Below are 20,782 nucleotides of genomic sequence, written 5' to 3'. Positions count from 1 at the left end.
TTTAAAAATTATTTAAAGGTATCTTCAAAATGGTCTCTGGAACCTAGTACTGTAGAACATTACAAACAAACATAAAAAAGTAAAGTATATTTTTAAACCAGAGACTGCTGCATTTCTTTAGGGTGACCATGACATATATGGCTCTGTTGACATTAAATGGTGTGCTACAGGATCTTAGTGTTGTTTCTGTTACTTTGATGGCAAGAATGTTGGATGCTGCTGTATTCACACCATCAAATGTGACAGAACTATGTGAGGAACGTACTGGAAGCCAATGCAGCTTCCAAGCAGATGTGACCGTAAACGAATCACTTAGTGGAGGAACATATGATTGAAGATAAGAAAACAGGAAAAAATAAAACCTTGTTTCTAGTTTTTAAATATTTTTCACATTAGCTTCACTATGAAGAATTGAAGCAAATATATACCTGAGGACTCCCGACAGGTGTGTTATCTACGGAGTTGGAGGAGCGCTTCTTCTTGTGGACAAAGAATTGTTTTCTTCTCTTCCTCCTCTTGGCTGGCTTCTTCAGAGCAGCCTCTATGCTGCGTAATATGCCAGTAGGATTGCTCAAATTCCGTCCACGACGTTTTCCATAATAGTGAGCTATTCAATACAAACATCCCAAGAACACAATGTGAACAGTCAGCTACAGCCAGGAGAAACACCACAGTGCAGTCTTTTGGTTGATATCAAAATGCAGATGATAAGATGAATATTAAGGATTTAAACTTATTTTAACTACTTACAGTCATAGCCGTAAATGTTGGCACCTCTGAAATTTTTCAAGAAAATGAAATATTTCTCACAGAAGAGGATTGCAGTACCACGTGTTTTACTATACACGTTTAGGAAAAAAGCAAATTGGACATAACGTCACACCAAACTCCAAAAATGGGCTGGATAAAATTATTGGCACCCTTAACTTAATATTTGGTTGCACACCCTTAGGAAAAAATAACTGAAATCAGTCGCTTCCTATAACCATCAATAAGCTTCTTACACCTCTCAGCCGGAATGTTGGACCACTCTTCCTTTGCAAACTGCTCCAGGTCTCTCTTATTGGAGGGGCGCCTTTTCCCAACAGCAATTTTAAGATCTCTCCACATATGTTCAATGGGATGTAGATCTGGACTCATTGCTGCCACTTCAGAACTCTCCAGCGCTTTGTTGCAATCCATTTCTGGGTGCTTTTTGACATATGTTTGGGGTCATTATCCTGCTGGAAGACCCAAGATCTTGGACGAAAACCCAGCTTTCTGACACTGGGCTGTACAGAGCGACCCAAAATCCGATGGTAATCCTCAGATTTCATGATGCCTTGGACACATTAAAGGCACCCAGTGCCAGAGGCAGCAAAACAACCCCAAAACATCATTAACCTCCCCCATATTTCACTGTAGGTACTGTGTTCTTTTCTTTGTAGGCCTTATTCCGTTTTTGGTAAACAGTAGAATGATGTGCTTTACCAAAAAGCTCTATCTTGGTCTCATCTGTCCACAGGATGTTTTCCCAGAAGGATTTTGGCTTACTCAAGTTCATCTTGGCAAAATGTAGTCTTGCTTTTTTATGTCTGTGTGTCAGCAGTGGGGTTCTCCTGGGTCTCCTGCCATAGCGTTTCATTTCATTTAAATGTCAATGGATAGTTCACACTGACACTGATGCTCCCTGAGCCTGCAGGACAGATTGAATATCTTTGGAACTGGTTTGGGGCTGCTTATCCACCATCTGGACTATCCTGCGTTCACACCTTTCATAAATTTTTCTCTTCCGTCCAGGCCGAGGGAGATTATCTACAGTGATCTCTAGATCTCTGGAGATGGACTTGTAACCTTGAGATTGTTTATATTTTATTCCACAATTTTGGTTCTCAAGTCCTCTTTCTGACAGTTCTCTTCTCCTCTTTCTGTTGTCCATGCTTAGTGTGGCACACACAGACACACAATGCAAAGACTAAGTAAACTTCTCTCCTTTTTATCTGCTTTCCGGTGTGATTTTTATATTGTCCACACCTGTTACTTGCCCCAGGTGAGTTTAAAGGAGCATCACATGCTTGAAACAATCTAAAAGGTGCCAATAATTTTGTCCTGCCCATTTTGGGAGTTTGATGTGACATTATTTCCTATTTGCTTTTTTCCTCCCTTTTTTTTGGTTTAGTTCCAATACACACAAAGGGAATAAACATGTGTATAGCAAAACATATGTTACTGCAATCCTTTTTTGTAAAAAAAAATCTTAATTTTCTTGAAAAATTTCAGGGGTGCCAAAATTTATGGCCATGACTGTATGTACAGGGAGAGATCTGTCAACCATAGAGGTTTAGAAGGTAGACGCAAGAACAGACCAGTGGACTCTTCTCCTTAAGTCTTTTTAAAATGATGTTTGCTTTAAAGTTAAGCATAGATCTTTATGATTATGGGATCTGTCACCAAGTCCTGCTTCCCATGGTTAGCACACCATTACTATTTGTTTTGGAGCATCCTTATGCCGTTTGCACATGGAAAATTTCAAGCACATAAATCAAATATATCTATAGGAAGCCCATTCACCAAACAATAGCTAAAATGTCCATTTGGCCTCCATTGGACTGTTATATGAAGACTGCGTTATGCCATACAGAGGAATCCCCTTGAAAATGTATACCATACAGAATAAATCTTGTTATAATTTGGTTGACTAAAAAGTGCTATACAGTGGTATCCATTGAAGGTCTACGTGTATACCTCATTGTGAATCCAAGAGTGAATAGAGTCTCAGGGTAGCATTATCCTGGTAATAAGTTACTTTTAAGACATCAAATGACCACAACGTGTAAATGTGCCATAAGACTACTTCGCAGCATAGCCATTTGCCCAAAGTGGTTATTTCCTACAAAACTCTACTTTTAACAATACTCTGACATATCAGAGGAGTGGAGGTCTGTGAACTGGGACACCAACGAATCACTAGCCTGGAGAGCCCTTCTTCTAAGTGCTTTTGGCTGTTAGCTTGGAAAATTGATAATGCTGAGAAAGCTGCCAAAGAATGTAATGTGGTGTAACATGGGTGCATGAATCCTAGTGCAATTTCTTCTAATTATTGGAGGGAGTCTCAAGGCATGGACTTCCCCTTCAATCAACATAAAAAGTTATAGGAAAGCAAACCCGAGCCATGGTGTTCATCATTATGCAGGACTAAAGGTTCTTTACAGAAGTTTGCTTTTATTTAATATCTAGGTTAGTAGGAAACCATGTTAACCTATACTTACTGTATTTAGTCTTTGTTAGCACTGAACAGTTCTCAGAGCACTGATCAAGAACCATAAGAGGTCCAAAGAGATTTGGGCAGCACTCCAGTTTAATACAGGTTTTCCGACAGAACTCTGACACCTGATCTGATGTTCTCACCAACTCCACCGTAGCACGGTATGTTTTTCCTTTATATCTGAAAGTGATTCCAATATCACATAGTCAGGACATGAAGACAAGGTAAGTCTAATCTACACAATGTAGAGGTGGTCACAGCAGAAACAGTTGAGGGCTTTAATACAGATAAGTTTTTAGAACAAAAAAACAGGAATGCTTATGTAAAGGTATAAGAGTTTTGTCTATAGTTGCACACATTCCCTCCCCTTCATCCACCCATACCCCTTCCATCATATCCCCTCCATCATACTCCTTGGTTGAACTTGACGGAAGTGTTTTTATTTTATTTTATCAGTACTATGTAACTATGCCACCAATTAAGATTATTGAGAAATTGAGTATTGAGAAATTTTGAATGGCATTTTCTTAGAAAATGTTTTTAAGGGTAAGTTCACATGTACAGGATCTGCTGCATATTTTTTGCTGCATATTTTCTACAGCTGATTTTGCTACCCATTGAAGATAAAGGGGTAGTCCAGTGGTGAAAAATGTATCCCCTATCCTAAGGATAGGGGATACATTTCAGATCGCGGGGGGTCCGACTGTTGGGGCCCCCTGCGATCTCCTGTACGGGGCCCCGCGGGAAGGGGGCGTGTTGATCACTGCACGATGCGGCGGCTGACATGCCCCCTCAATACAACTTTATGGCAGAGCCGGAGCGCTGCCTTCAGCAATCTCCGGCTCTGCCATAGAGTTGTTTTGAGGGGGGTGTGTCGGCCACCGCTTCGTGCGGTGGTCAACATGCGCTATCTGGCCAGCGAGCTGGGGGCCCCAGCGGTCGGACCTCTTGCCATCTGAAACTTATTCCCTATCCTTAGGATAGGGGTAAGTTTTTCACCACTGGACTACCCCTTTAATGTAGCAGCAAAATCAGCTGCACAAAATATGCAGCAGATCCTGTACACGTGAACGTACCCTAATGGTGTATTCACACGGACAGTATTCTGCGCAGATTTGATGCAAAGGATTTTATGCTGCAGATTTCAATGTAAAATGAATGACTGAATACAGATTCAAATCCTGCGCAGATAATGTATGTGTGAATAGACCCTAAAAGGTGTATTTTTCATGTATTTCGGACATCCTGTGATCAGACACATTTCCTATTCTGTAGATCGTGGATAAGGTTTCAAGTGCTAAAACATCCCTTAAAAGTTTCTCCAAGTACTATCACACAAATGGTCTACCCAACACAGAAGAAAGGACACAGGTACATACAAATAATAGTCCTTACTACATAATCTTACTAAAATCTCCAACATCAAGATAATATGCTGGGTGTTAGTCAGCAGTATGGATATCATAAGCTTACTTGGCTTTTAAGATTTCTGCATGTTGAGGCCACAATGGTTCATCCTGTAATTCCAGTTCACGCAGAACCCTGCTGGGCTTGTAAGCAGCATTGATGATTAATGATAAGACCTGCGGTGAGGACAAACAGAGCGTAGTGATGAATTCTCTACAAATACTGCGCTTTGTGGCTGTAAATTTCACAGCTTGATTTTAAGATCCATATAAACTTAGGTTAAAGCTATGTTTACCTGGAGCAACTTCACAAACCACTGACAAATGATTACAAGTGTGAGAAATTGTTCTGAGTATTTTGCAGATACTTGTAGATATTTACATCAATATAATGTTAGTTCTAATATTTGGACCCAAGTTTGATCATACCAATAAATAAATATATATTTATGAGGACAGCTACTCAGACTAGTGTGGCATTGAGGCAGGATTGAGGGCAATGAAAGGGTGTTTTTCCCAGTCCTTTATCCTAGATGAGATACCAGAGATGCTCCTCAGGTGCCTAATCAACACAGAACAGCAGGAATGGCAGATATTTAAGAGTCTAGCAAGTGTAGTCTGGTCACTCTCCCCAGAAGACAACAAGGTGGCTGTGTGGGAGAGGCAGGGGTCCTTGCGAGGAGCACACAGCCAGGCACTGTGAGTGACCCCAACCAGTGAAATGGACTTTGACAACTTGTCGTAACACAGGTGAAGTGTTCATTCTCCAGTATCAGACAGAGAAAAGGTCTGAACAAAAGGCAAGAGGCCGCAAATGCTGTGTGTGTGAACAGTGAGTAAAAGGTTGCAGGATGCATGTTTTAACTGACAGGGCCCTTCAGGGCATGCTGTGTTGTGTAGTGAGTGGCTAGACAGCCTAGGAATTTGTTCCTGTGTTATATTTTTGTTTATCCTGCAACCTGTCTAATAAAGCTGGCGAGAAGCCAGACTTGCATAAAGAACTGTTTGCCTGCTGAATGAAGTAGAAATGTGTCCTGTGGCTGTGTCAAGGACGTTCCCAGAGCTAACCCCAGAGAAAATCCCTACACTAGTTTGTGGACTTTGGGTGATTATGTTCTGAATCCCGATCTCTCCCATACATATGCATGCTCGGCTTGTCTCTCTAAAATCAAAAAGAACAGGTAGTTTAAAACCAACATGCCTGTTCCTTCTCTCCCTGACATTTGCCATTGGGGAGAGATGGGAGGCCCTCATACTTATTTTGATCGTCCAGTCCTGCCGCATTAAGTGGGTTTGGCCAACCTGCATTAGGCTGATCACTGGTAGCTTTCAGGAGAAAGACATATTCAAAAGGGCCTAATTGCAAAAAAAAGATATGGACCTGGCTTAGTTATCAACAGATTGGCTTTCTGGATGCACCCGAGAAGTTGTGTTTCAGTATACCCAAAACTGCTATCTAGGGAAGGGATCCTTGCATAAGTTTACCATGGACTACCCCCATGAATACCCCTGATAGCTTGGTCAGTTACATAGGACAAGTCCCATCCAAAGCATAGTAAGTATCAGTGAAGCACCAATGGCCAACATGTCACCAGCACTTACACCCAATGCACAGTGCAGGGAACAAGTCAAATATATACATATATTTTAATATTTTTTTAGTATATGCACTGAGGGGAGTAAGACGGCATTACCTCTTTGAGGACCAAAACACAGTTTCCTGGACCAACAGATTTGGGAAGCTCTGCGATCCTTCCTTTGTTTAGATAAGGGCCTGAGAAGCAGCGGTGGTTGAAGTAAATCTTGGGGCATAGATATTTTCCATTAGATGCTATAGGGGAAATAAGAATACATAAATAAATACCTAAATAACTGCAGCAGAATAGAACACCATTAATCCTAACAATCGTTATAATATCCAATACAAAACACTACAAAAATGTACAATCATTTCTACACTAGAATATTATTCAATATATTTACACATCTGAGAATCAGTTCAATGCAATTAATAGATTAAGGTGACCTATATGAACTGACTACACTGGAAATGTCCTTTTTTCTATCCTAAAGAAGTATTCCTATCATAAAGAAGAATATTTCATGTTACTCCAAAATTCCCTAACTTTGCTGGAACTTCTAGTCGTATTTGGTCATTTAAATCCAGCACCAATTGACTTTATTTGCAGACTTTGTCATTGTCCTATATTATATCAATTACTCATAATATTAACGCAACTCCCCACCTTTGAATACTAAACCAAATCTTTACCCTATAATGCTGTTATTTTAAGTAATTTGATTCACACTTGAATAGAGACTTGTAGCAGTAGTACTCATCTGAACCTGGCCTGAGATCTGGTTACAACTGCTTCTAGCAGAAGTCTAGAGAGAGAGAGGGACGAGGAGAGTCAAATTGCAGCTGCTTTAGTAAGTGTTCCAGTGTTTCAGCCCAGAGCTGGATTCAGAGCAGCACTACTTATTACTGCTCTATAATGTCCTTTACACTGCTACTGTTCTGTTTCGTGGGGTGTGCGAGACAGTAGAACACTTATTAAAAGCAGTGTGGTTTCCGCAGCTACGCTTCCTCTCCATAGACTTCTAGGGTCCGGAGCGGTTACCTAATGATGAGTAATTGTTGCATAGGAGGAGTCTGGTAAAAGGCATTTTTTGGTAATAAAACATATTATAAAGTTTATTTTCTTTACTACTACTATTAATTTATGTAACATTGTTTATAGTTGGAATAACAATTTAACAACAGAATCCATTTTAAACGGAAAAAAAAAGAATCTTATCACACAGTGAACAAGCTGGAAAAGTTCAAATATTGAATGTACAAATCTCAGAGATGTGTATTTTAAAGGCGGAGACACTAAACAGCGAAACATACATACAATATTATTGTAGGTTTGCTTTTCTTCCTTTCTATTTCAGTACGGTAGGTTTAAAAATAAAATAAACAATATGACCTGTACACGACTTCCACTGAATTTATAGATCTAAAACCGCATAGATAAAAGAGGACTCATCACTTTATATTATATATATGCGGCCCGTGGTTTAGTCAGGACAAAATAGGCAACAGGTTCCCTTTAATATAATTTATTTTTGGGAGATAATGAAGCAGGGCACATGCCCAGCAGAACAACAGCAGATTTCTGCGGTGCATTTTTCTACTTATTTCTTCCTTTATTTATTTTATTAATTTATATGACACAGACATATTCTGGAGCACTCTACAGAGATTAACACATCGGATTATCACAATCTTTTAGGGTATATTTACACTACAGAATTTCGTGGACCCATTCACACTGCGGAGCTTCAGCAGCGGAGAAAAGCAAGGCTGGTGCAAGGATTTTTGCCACCCTAGGCAAAAGCTAATTTTGCTTCCCCCGTTGACTCTGCCCATTGGCCCGCCCTTTGACATGCCCCAATAAACTACTGGTGTTACACACTGTAACAAGCCTCTTCCTTATTCTGCTGGCTGAGCAAGTGGTTCGGATGCTGGTTGTCTAACTTTCTTGCGGCAGGCAGAGCGGCGCCCCACATTAAGAGGGCGCTCTAAGCAGCTGCCTATTTTGCCTATAGGCAGAGCCGGCCCTGGTTGAAAGAATGAACTGGTTCCTTCTTTCAATGAAATTCAGAGTGCACTACATTGCTGTCCAACCATTGAGGGAGCGAAGATTCCTCAAGTAAATATTCTTCAGTGTTAACATACCCTTAGGCCAGGTTCACACAGCAGACATTTGAATGGAATTCTGCATGAATTTATAGGCAATATCCTTTAAAGGAAATCTGTCATCAGTATCAACCGCACTAAACCTGTCATACAGGCCTGTAGTGGGGGTCATACTGATCAAAAAGATATTTACTGTGTCCTGAACGGTCCAGCCATTGCACTGTTATCCCGTTTTTTCTTTTTATGTAAAGGAGGTCCTTCGGGCACGGAGGAGCTAGGACCGGAGCTCTGGGCACCCCACGTCATCGTCTGCCCCGCTCATCAATACACATTACCTCTCTCCCTGCTACGTCGGCAGGTTCACTCCACGGCACAAGCTCCGCTTCAAGGGTACACCCGGAAGTGGCGTCAGTTTCAGCCTCATTCCTGCGGCCAGCTTTCCTCCGTGCATCCACAGTGCAGTGCACCGTCTGTAATGTCTGCCATGGAGTGAACCTGCCGACATAGCAGGGAGAGAGGTCTTGCATAATGATGAGTTGGGCGGACCATACAAACTCCTTGCAGATGTTTCTGTAAGGTCCCAGTACAGAGCATGGTTCTGTATTACCCTTGGGCCCTGTCAAGTTGAAACCTTCAGTGACCTGGGGGCTCCCCTGCAGGGTCTCCCCCTGTTTCCAGAATGTTGAGTATACTGCTTTAATGTATAGACAGGATCCTAATGTACTGATAGAGCAGAGGAACTGTGAGAGGTTGTCTCAAGGACCTGTAAGTCTGTCACATATTATGCTATGCAGTCACATGATTTGTTGTCACATGTTCTCCCATAGAGCACCTGCTTAGCCTATGACCTGCAGCTTTACCAATGGGCCTTAGTCCAGCCCCTCCACTATATAAAGGGGCGGCCATTACAATTCACTCCTCTCTTACCATCTGCTACTGAGCACAGCAAACACCAGAAATCTTAGTACCAGTGACAAGCATCTGGAAGGCCACAAAGCTACAGTCATAACGATAAGTCAAAAGCCTATGTCTGCTGTCTGAGTTCCTGGCCACCTCTCTGGGAATCTGGCCTAGCTGTGAAGATAATACCATCCGTCTTAAACTCAGTAAAGCCTCCGTTAAACCATAACTGGTTGTGGACACTCCTTTCCTCTATTGGAATAGCGGAGATACCGATCTTGTGGTTCCAGTACCAAAAAACACTCTGGCATCACGAACAATAGGGGTTAATAACATCTTGCCCCAGGGGTTAATACCATCTGGCCCCACCACCTACACTGGTGGTCCCGCCATACACAGGTGGTCCACCACATTTCCCTTTTTCCATTTTGAACCCAGGATCCCAGCAGTGCAAGGCAACAGTGCTAACCACCGAGCCACTATGCTGCCCTTTACTTTGCAATTGCTGCAAATCTGGAAACGTATACCATAGAAAAGGAGGTCCGCAGATCTGAAAATCCACAGCATTCCCTTTAAATATGGACAGATTTCCCCTGGGAGTAAAACCACATTTATATGCATTGTACATAGAATAAGCTCTCTACAGAGGAACATCTGGTCTGGGTTTTATACAAAGATATAGATATATAATCACAGCTATGGCAGCAGAACACGGCGATAATAGAGAAGAGCAGGGCTGGATTTCTATGCATAGCAGAAGTGATGTGTTATAAATTGCCACAAAGTACATGTAAATGACGAAGGACAGTAAAGCCACATGTAAAAACTGAGTGAAGATTTAAGGAGGGGAGGGGGGGGGGGTACAGTTTTCTTGGCTGTAGTGCACTGTATGGTATTGCAGCATATACAGTCATGGCTGTAAATGTTGGCACCCCTGAAATTGTTCTAGAAAATGAAGTATTTCTCACAGAAAAGGATTGCAGTAACACATGTGTAACGCCGAGCGCTCCGGGTCCCTGTCCCTCCCCGGAGCGCTCGCGGCATTCTTCTGTGTGCAGCGCCCCGGTCAGACCCGCTGACCGGGATCGCTGCTCTAGTGTCCACGGCGGGGATGCGATCCGCGTGGCGGGACGCGCCCGCCTGCGGGTCTCATCCGGATCCTCTCACCTGCCCCGTCCTCCTTCTTTTCCGTCCCGGCTATACACATGTTTATTCCCTTTGTGTGTATTGGAACTAAACCAAAAAAGGGAGGAAAAAAGCAAATTGGACATAATGCCACATCAAACTGCAAAAATAGGCTGGACAAAATTATTGACACCCTTTCAAATTGTGGAAAATTTTTATTGTTTCAAGCATGTGATGCTCCTTTAAACTCACCTGGGGCATGTAACAGGTGTGGGCAATATAAAAATCACACCTGAAAGCAGATAAAAAGCAGAGAAGTTCACTTAGCCTTTGCATTGTGTGTCTGTGTGTGCCACACTAAGTATGGAGAACAGAAAGAGGAGAAGAGAACTGTCTGAGGACTTGAGAACCAAAATTGTGGAAAAATATCAACAATCTCAAGGTTACAAGTCCATCGCCAGAGATCTAGATTTGCCTTTTTCCACAGTGCACAACATTATCAAGAAGTTTGCAGCCCATGGCACTGTAGCTAATCTCCCTGAGCGTGGATGGAAGAGAAAAATTTATGAAAGGTGTCAACGCATGATAGTCCGGATGGTTGATAAGCAGCCCCAAACAAGTTCCAAAGATATTCAAGCTGTCCTGCAGGCTCAGGGAGCATCAGTGTCAGCCCAAACTATCTGTCGACATTTAAATGAAATGAAACGCTATATCAGGAGACCCAGGAAGACCCCACTGCTGACACAGAGACATAAAAAAGCAAGACTACATTTTGCCAAAATGAACTTGAGTAAGCCAAAATCCTTCTGGGAAAACGTCTTTTGGACAGACGTGACCAAGATAGAGCTTTTTGGTAAAGCACATCCTTCTTGCAATTGGACAATGGCCCCAAACTTACATCAAAAAGCACCCAGAAATGGATGGCAACAAAGCGCTGGAGAGTTCTGAAGTAGCAGCAATGAGTCCAGATCTAAATCCCATTGAACACCTGTGGAGAGATCTTAAAATTGCTGTTGGGAAAAGGTGCCCTTCCAATAAGAGAGACCTGGAGCAGTTTGCAAAGGAAGAGTGGTCCAACATTCCGGCTGAGAGGTGTAAGAAAATTATTGATGGTTATAGGAAGCCACTGATTTCAGTAGATTTTTCCAAAGGGTGTGCAAGCAAATATTAAGTTAAGGTTGCCAATAATTTTGTCCAGCCCATTTTTGGAGTTTGATGTGACATTCTGTGCAATTTGCTTTTTTTCCCCTCCCTTTTTTGGTTTAGTTCCAATTAATACAAAGGGAATAAACATGGGTATAGCAAAACATGTGTTACTGCAATCCTTTTCTGTGTGAAATACTTAATTTTCTTAAAAAATTCCAAGGTGTGCCAAAATTTTCAGCCATGACTGTATGGTGTACACTTTAATGAACACCTCTGCTGGTGAAGATCCACATTTTATAGAACGTGCACTCTTAGGCCTTTTTTGTTTTGTTTTCACTGCCGACAATAACGTTAATTAGCTGCACTAGCTATTCACTTGTTGCACTTGACAGCTATATTTCCAAGCTTTGGGTTCTGTAGGTTTGGTTATATCATCAGGCCATCGCTGATTTTACTTGGTGAATCCCACAGCATGTGTTGTATGGACCAGAAGACATTTTCACTACTCACTTCTAAAGTACTGACACAGGGGTTATCCACCATAAGGTGATTTTAGTACGTACCTGGTAGACAGTAATGGGCATGCTTAGGAAGGATCCGTGCTTGTCTTGGGGCTAAATGGCTATGTTGTGAGATTACCATAACACTGTGGCTAGCTTTTTGTAAACTAGTTATTTCCTGTTGTGGTTTCCTCATCTCCAACTACAAGTCCCATAATTCCTTGTAAGTGTGAGGTCATTTTTCTCCCTCCCACACATCAGCCACCCCACCCATTGAAACACACCTGTGCTGCATTCAATACATTAGACCAGTGTTTTGTAACTAGGGTGCCTCCAGCTGTTGCAAAACAAATATTCCCTGTAGAATAGTCTCCAGCTCCCCCTTCACCCAGCAGTCGCTCCACCCATTGAAGCAGGACAGGCTCCCTGTTATGACCTGACTAGTGATTTAATGTCTCGGGCCGTGATACAACCTTGGAAAATGACACTAATTTTGTATGCTGTTAAAAATAAACTTTGGGGCAAAGATCACATAAGAATTGCAAGACCACCATCACACACAGGTACAGACACTATATTATGAACTACACTAACTTTACAGGCCCTGTAGCATAGTCAAATAAAAAAAAATCCTGGAGTACCCCTTTAAACAACCCATAGAATTGCATAGTGAAAGTGATTTCTGGTGCACACAGGAATGGCTACGGAATTGAGCCAGATCAGAGGTTATGTAGCAGATGAATCTCATAACTTAACCTTTTGGGGTGTATGCATACGCCCTTGCGTCCCGGTACTTAAGGACGAAGGGCATATGCATACACCCGTGGGAATTTCGGTCCCCGTCGCGCGCCGGGCAGGGACCGGGGTGACTGCTGATATCGATCAGCAGGCACCCCGCGCAAATGCCCAGAGGGGGGTCATTAGACCCCCCCCCCCCCCATGTTGGCGATCGACGGAAATTGCAAGTGAATTCACTCATATTCACACATATAAGGGGATCGCGGTTGTCTAAGACACCTACGACCCCCCTGAAGGGATAGGAGTGAGGTGGCAGGGGAGCCACCCCTCCTATCCCTGCTATTGGCCGTCAAAAGCGACGACCAATAGCAGATCGGGGGCGGGGGATTAACTTTTGTTTTCCCCGTCCTGCCCACCCACAATAGGCCGGGTAGTACGGGGAAACCGAAGAGGACCGACGGCAGAAGATCCACTTACCCATCCGGAGGCAGCGGGCGATGGTGATCGGCGGGCGGCGATGTCGTGCGGAAGAAGAGGACCGCTCCCTGGATCCTACGGAAGCCGGTAAGTTGCCTAGCAACATCTGGAGGGCTACAGTCTGAGACCACTATACAGTGGTCTCTAACCTGTAGCCCTCCAGATGTTGCAAAACTACAACTCCCAGCATGCCCAGATAGCTGTTTGGGCATGCTGGAATATGTAGTTTTGCAACAGCTGGAGGGCTGCAGTTTGAGACCACTATATAGTGGTCTCTAAACTGTATCCCTCCAGATCTTGCAAAACTACAACTCCTAGCATGCTCAAACAGCTCTTTGCTGTCTGGGCATGCTGGGATTTGTAGTTTTGCAACATCTGGAGGGTCACAGTTTGGAAACTGTGCAGTGGTCTATAAACTGTAGCCCTGCAGATGTTGCAAAACTGCAAATCCCAGCATGCCCAAACAGTAAACAGCTGTCTCGGCATGCTGGGAGTTATAGTTGCGTACCTCCAGCTGTTGCATAACTACATCTCCCAGCATGCCCTTCGGTGATCAGTACATGCTGGGAGTTTTAGTTTTGCAACAGCTGGAGGCACACTGGTTGGAAAATTCTGAGTTAGGTAACAGAACCTAACTGAAGGTTTTCCAACCAGTGTGCCTCCAGCTGTTGCAAAAGTACAACTCCCAGCATGCACAGTCTGTCAGTGCATGCTGGGAGTTGTAGTTTTGAAACAGCTGGAGGTTTGCCCCCCCCCCCCCCCCCCCCACGGTCAGGTTTACAGTAAGTTTCCTGCTTCAAGTTTGGTCTGTGGCAAATTTTTCGCCGCAGCGCAAACTCACCATAACACGCCAGTGCGAATGTACCCTAAAAACACTACACTACCACATAATAAAGGGTAAAACACTACATATACACCCCTTACACTGTCCCCCAATAAAAATGAAAAACATATTGTACGGCAGTGTTTCCAAAACGGAGCCTCCAGCTGTTGCAAAACAACAACTCCCAGCATTTCTGGACAGCCACTGACTGTCCAGGCATGCTGGGAGTTTAGCAACAGATGGAGGCACCCTGTTTGGGAATCACTGGCGTAGAATACCCCTATGTCCACCCCTATGCAATCCCTAATTTAGTCCTCAAATGCGCATGGTGCTCTCTCATTTCGGAGCCCTGTCGTATTTCAAGGAAACAGTTTAGGGCCACATATGGGGTATTTCCGTACTCGGGAGAAATTGCACTAAAAATTTTGGGTGACTTTTTCTCCTTTTATCCCTTATGAAAAGGTAAAGTTGGGGGCTACACCAGCATGTTAGTGTACATTTTTTTATTTGTTTACACTAACATGCTGGTGGCTGATTTTACAGCAGTTCTGACAAATGCAAACACATAAATACCCACATGTGACCCCACTTTGGAATCTACACCCCTCATGGAACGTGACAGGGGGTATAGTGAGCCTTAACACCCCACAGGTGTTTGACGAATTTTCATTTAATTTGGATGGAAAAATGAAAAAAAAAAAAAATTCACTAAAATGCTGGTGTTACCCTAAATTTTTCCTTTTCACAAGGGAAATTAGGGAAAAAAAGGCCCCCAAAATTTGTAACCCCATTTCTTCTGAGTAAGAAAATACCCCATCTGTGGATGTAAAGTGCTCTGCGGGCGAACTACAATGCTCAGAAGAGAAGGAGCACCATTGGGATTTTGAAGAGAAAATTTGTCCGGAATTGAAGGCCACGTGTGTTTACAAAGCCCCCATAGTGCCAGAACAATGGACCCCCTCACATGTGACCCCATTTTGGAAACTACACCCCCCTTTAATAAGGGGTGCAGTGAGCATTTACACCACACAGGTGTCTGACAGATTTTTGGAACAGTGGTCCGTGAAAATGAAAAATTTTATTTTTCATTTGCACAGCCCACTGTTCCAAAGATCTGTAAAATGCCAGTGGGGTGTAAATACTCACTGAACCCCTTATTAAATTCTGTGCGGGTGTAGTTTAAAAAATGGAGTCACATGTGGGGGGTCCACTGTTCTGGCACCACGGGGGGCTTTGTAAACGCACATGGCTCCTGACTACCATTCCAAACGAATTCTCTTTCCAAAAGCTCAATGGCGCTCCTTCTCTTCTGAGCATTGTATTTCGCCCGCAGAGCATTTTACGTCCTAACATGGGGTATTTCCATACTCAGAAGAGATGGGGTTACAAATTTTGGGGGGCATTTTCTCCCATTACCCTTTGTAACAATGGTAAATTTTGGGGGGGGGGGGGGAAATGCAGTTTAGTGAATTTTTTTTTTCCATTTACACATTCGATTTTAACGAAAAGTCGTCAAACACCTGTGGGGTGTTAAGGCTAACTGGACCCCTTGTTACGTGCCATGAGCGGTTTTCTGCTGTTCTGGCACCGAAGGGGCTTTCTAAATGTGAAATGCCCCCCAAAAACCATTTCAACAAAATCCCATTGATGCTCCGTCCCCTCTGTGCCCTCTACTGCGCCCGCCAAACACTTGACATACACATATGAGGTATTTCCTAACTCGAGAGAAATTGGTTTACAAATTTTGGGGGGCTTTTTCTCCTATTACCACTTGTAAAAATTCAAAAACTGGGTCTACAAGAACATACGAGTGTAAAAATGAAGATTTTGAATTTTCTCCTTCACTTTGCTGCTATTCCTGTGAAACACCTAAAGGGTTAACACACTTACTGAATGTCATTTTAGATACTTTGAGGGGTGCAGTTTTTATAATTGGGTTATTTGTGGGGTATTTCTAATATGAAGGCCCTTCAAATCCACTTCAAAACTGAACTGGTCCCTGAAAAATTCCGATTTTGAAAATTTTGTGAAAAATTGGAAAATTGCTGCTGAACTTTGAAGATCTCTGATGTCGTCCAAAAGTAAAAACATGTCAACTTTATGATGCAAACATAAAGGAGACATATTGTATATGTGAATCAATATATCATTTATTTGGAATGCCTGTTTTCCTTACAACCAGAGAGCTTCAAAGTTAGAAAAAAGCAACATTTTCATAACATTTTTGAATTTTTCACCAAGAAATGATGCAAGTATAAAGTAGAATATGTCAAGAAAAAACAATATTGGAATCAAATTTATAAGTAAAAGCATCCCAGAGTTATCAATGCTTAAAGTGACAGTGGTCAGATTTGCAAAGAATGCTCCTGTTCTTAGGGTCATAATGGGCTCTGTCCCCAAGAGGTTAAAAACAAAGCTCCCTGTAGAAGAATTATTGGTGCAGCCATTTGGCTTATTCTAATAGAAATGTACAATTTGCAGAAATGTTGAAGCTGCAGAAAAAAAAAAAACACATTTTCTTTTTTTTTTGTTATGGAAAGTTTCTGAAAGATATAAAAAAAATGCAGAGTGGAGTAGTTTTACAAACTGAAAATCATTTAAATTCTGGATGTTGCTCTTCTCACCATTTTATTGAAAGGAGGAAAAGAAAGACCAATGGACTCGTCAGCCAGACTCAGAAAATAGGCAAACTTTATCTGTGGTGGAGGAGAACATTACGGCTCTGTTCACATATCCGAATGTCTGCATGGAAAATCTCTGTGCGGACAGTCCGCCATGCCATCGCTAGGACCGCACGGGAATGCGCCATTGCATAGGCGACTATGCATTCCATGTGGAGTCCACAGAAAAAATAGAGGTGTTCATTCTTTCTGCGGACATGGAAATCGGACTTTCCATGGCAGAAACATCTGGTGCGGAAATTCCGCCGTGTGAAGAGCGCAGCAGAATCCCCTTGAATACAATGAGACTCTGCTGCTGTGGAATCTCCATGCAAAATTCCAATTCTGCACGGAAATTCCAAAGTGTGAACATGGCCATATACATGTTAATTAAGGGCTCGTTCACATGGCTGTTGCGAGCTCCGTCGGTAAGTTCATCGAAAGGATGGGAGTTGAGGGGAGGGAAAAAAATACAGCATGTCCAATTTTTTTTTCCATTAAACTCACATAAAACACTGGACACCCGACAGACCCTATTTAAGTCAACACGGCCATCCGGCTCAAATAGCCCAACCTCAACCAAACTAAACTGTAAACTATTCCCTGCAGCCCTCCTAGAGACTGAAATGCATATTGCTCTTATTTAAATATTGCATTCTCAGTATTTGAATCACATTCCAGGATTTGCTTGTCTTCACGTGAGACTGGAGAACTTACAAGGTTTCTCAGAGGTCTTTCATGAAGGTCTATATGTTATATGGTTTGAACGCCATGTCATAGACAGATTACTTATTATTATAGAAGAACATATTCCATAGTCCATTTTGTTTAAGTTTTTGGTGAAATAAAAATGAATTTGGAAAAAACATGTTTTTTTCCCAACATTTTTTTTTAGGCCTTCCCATATTCCCAATTATACTTTAATTGAAAGTTGAGTTGAGGTGGGGGAGTTGGGGGATAGGTTTGAGTTTGTTGTTTAAAATTTGATATTACAGGTGTACATTTATGAGAAATTGTATAGATATAGCTTACTGGTGTGGCCGCTTGTAGTATCTGACCCATTTACTCCATGTCCATTCTTAGCAGGCAAACCTCTAAAAAGAGAAAGAAAAGGCGTCAGTTTGTATAAAGAAAGGAGTACACGTAGATCGGAGGATGGGATTAACAGGCTAAAGATGGCATCGCTAACCACTTATCAGATTATGGTAAATTGCTGCTTCAGTTCAGGACACAACCTCTAGGATTATTTAAAAACATGGCCATAATACCTCCTGGTGACGGCGGGGACCTGACGAAATATGTAGAGGGGGGCACATTTGAGCGTTTATAAATTCCTCAGTATTGTCTGCATCTCTTGAGAACTGTAGCCTGTAGCCACGGTTTTAACTTTTGTCACATTTTAATAATAGAATAAAAGGTTACGTTTTAGTGGAGCTACAGCTCAGGGATATTGGGGGAGATTTATCAAAACCTGTGCAGAGGAAGAGTGGTGCAGTTGCCCATAGCAACCAATCAGATTGCTTCTTTCATTTTCCACAGGCCTCTAAAGAGGCCTGTGGAAAATGAAAGAAGCAATCTGATTGGTTGCTATGGGCAACTACACCACTCTTCCTCTGCACAGGTTTTGATAAATCTCCCCAATTGTGTGCATTGGTTAATAGGAACCTTGGCTCTCCCTGTTCTTTGGGGCATTTTTGGGGCTATAAGGGTATGTTCACAAGGAAGAAAATGTGCGGAATGTCTGTCCGGAAAACATGGATGGATATTCTGCACATTTTAAAGTCCTGCAGACACTAGGACCACTCGAAAATGCGCCGTCTCATAGGCGCCAATGCATTAACTAGCAAAATCCCCAGAAAGAATAGACAAGTCTATCCTTTCTGCGGACGCCGGAATCAGGATTCCACAATGTGTACAGTGCAGTAGAATCCCATTGAAATCAATGGGACTCTGCTGCAGCGGAATGTCCCTGCGGAATATTCTGGCGGAATTCAACACGGACATTCCACTACGTGAACATGGCCCAAGAAAGATTTCTGTGGATCAGTTTCAGTGTGACTCCACATTAGATTGGGGAGTCAAGTAATTAGAGAGACTAAGATTGAGGCCTGGTCAACAGTGATAGACTATCCAGTGCCAGAAACATGACAGTAACTTTTACTTGCTTTCCCAGTTCTTAAAGGGGTACTGCTTCCCTAGACATATTATTCCCTATCCAAAGGTCTGGCTGCTGGGACCCCCTGCGATCTCCGGTCAGGCACTGCGGTGTTCATGAACACTACGCCCCCTCTATTCATGTCTATAGGAGGGGCATGACCACTAGTACACAGCAGTCACGCCTCCTCCCATAGACATGAATTGAGGGGGCGTGGCTGTGGTTGCCAGTAATCTGGCACCAAAGGGAGTTCACTCCATGCACCGGATGACTGGGGTGCTGCAACAGAGATCGCGGTAGTCCCTAGCGGCCGAACCCCCGTGATCAGACGTGTTAGCCCCTATCCTTTGTATAGGGGATAACATGTCAACAGCAGAGCACCCCTTTAAGCATCCCTATAAAGCATCTCTGGGATCAAGATGATCAGATCAGGACCTCTATGTATAGTGCAGAGACTACATGCTGGGGAGGGCCACAATCACTGCTAACACTCGTTGGTCGTACACCCCATATTACACGAGAAGATGTGCAGCCAACAAGCGATACCGTATTTTTCGCCGTATAAGACTCACTTTTTCTTCCCCAAAACTGGGGGGAAAAAGTCGGTGCATCTTATACGGCAAATACACCCCTATCACGGCGGTCCCTGAGGCCATCAACGGCCAGGACCCGCGACTGATACAGGACATCACCAATCGCGGTGATGCCCTGTATTAACCCTTCAGATGCGGCGATCAAAGCTGACCGCCGCGTCTGAAGAGAAAGTGACACTAACCCGGCTGTTCAGTCTGGCTGTTTGGGACCGCCACGATTTCACCACGGCGGTCCCGAACAGCCCAACTGAATAGCTGAGTTAGTGCTTACAGGACACCGGGAGGGACCTTACCTGCCTCCTCGGTGTCTTCTCTGTTCAGGGATCCCCTGTATGGCCGGCGCTCTCCTTCCTTGTCATCACGTCGTCGCGTACGTGCGTCGGCGTGCGTAACGACGTGATAGCGGCGACGGAGAGTGAGGATACCCGGCCGGCAGCAGAGACGTTCCGGAGCGACGGGGACACGGCGACAGCGATGGAGCGACATCCAGGGCAGCGGTGACGGGTCCGGAGCGGCGGGGACACGCGAGTACTACCTCCTATGCAGTGGTCTTCAATCTGCGGACCTCCAGATGTTGCAAAACTACAACTCCCAGCATGCCCGGACAGCCAACGGCTGTCCGGGCATGCTGGGAGTTGTAGTTTTGCAACATCTAGAGGTTCGCAGGTTGAAGACCACTATTGGGTTCAAAATCTTTTAATTTTTTAGATTTTGCACCTAAAACTAGGGTGCGTCTTATACGCCGGTGCGTCCTATAGGGCGAAAAATATGGCAATTGTGTGACAGATGAGCCGATAACCATAACCTCCAAACATAATAAGACATAACAAATTGCTGTGGTTCTGAAGGCCCAATGAAGTAAAATGCACTACTTGATGGGTGTCTCTAATAAAGTGGCCATTTAGTGTCTACTGTCCTCAACAGGTCACATGCGTTAATAAAAAGTAAATAAAAAGTTACATCTGTGACAGTTTTAAGCTAGAAAAATTAATAAATAAATACTTCCAACCTGATGCTGTATGTCGATGAGTGTTATGAGAAGAAAAATAGCGTGCACCAGAAAAGAGGTCCCGCTACGTGTGCAAACTGCTATCATGGATTAACATGCTAAAAATGGTGGCCAAATGCCAATGGTATATGAGCTTGTGCCATTATCTGTTCTTCTATTTCAAAAAAATTGACTTCCAAATTTTCGGAGTCCAGCCCACCAATGCTCCCCCCCAACGTGTACAGACGTGTGTTTCATTCACTTACTGTTTCTGAGAGTGACCGGCTGTCTTTTTCCTATATTTTCCTATAAAAAAAAAAAAAGCACAATGAGCTCTGTATT

At 43.2% G+C, this 20,782-nt stretch overlaps 1 protein-coding gene across 7 annotated transcripts in view; it reads right to left on the bottom strand.

Annotated features, from left to right (window-relative positions):
• SFMBT1 (Scm like with four mbt domains 1) overlaps window positions 1-20,782 on the bottom strand; it is a 116,165-nt gene that overhangs the window by 6,212 nt on the left and 89,171 nt on the right. For all 7 annotated transcript variants that reach the window (XR_008844881.1, XM_056524069.1, XM_056524071.1 and 4 more), the window contains 6 exons: window positions 20,707-20,746; window positions 17,737-17,798; window positions 6,345-6,481; window positions 4,718-4,827; window positions 3,249-3,424; window positions 429-607 (listed from right to left, as the gene is read on the bottom strand). Coding sequence is in view for 6 of the 7 variants with exons in the window: in XM_056524069.1 (XP_056380044.1) it covers window positions 429-607; window positions 3,249-3,424; window positions 4,718-4,827; window positions 6,345-6,481; window positions 17,737-17,798; window positions 20,707-20,746 (704 nt within the window). In the remaining variant the exon portion in view is untranslated. The remainder of the gene's footprint in view (window positions 1-428; window positions 608-3,248; window positions 3,425-4,717; window positions 4,828-6,344; window positions 6,482-17,736; window positions 17,799-20,706; window positions 20,747-20,782) is intronic.

This window comes from Hyla sarda, chromosome 6 (genome assembly GCF_029499605.1).
Source record: "Hyla sarda isolate aHylSar1 chromosome 6, aHylSar1.hap1, whole genome shotgun sequence".
NCBI classification, from domain to species: Eukaryota; Metazoa; Chordata; class Amphibia; order Anura; family Hylidae; genus Hyla; species Hyla sarda.
The sequence above is the reverse complement of the archived record's forward strand: the minus strand, read 5'-3'. Positions and strand labels throughout refer to the sequence as shown.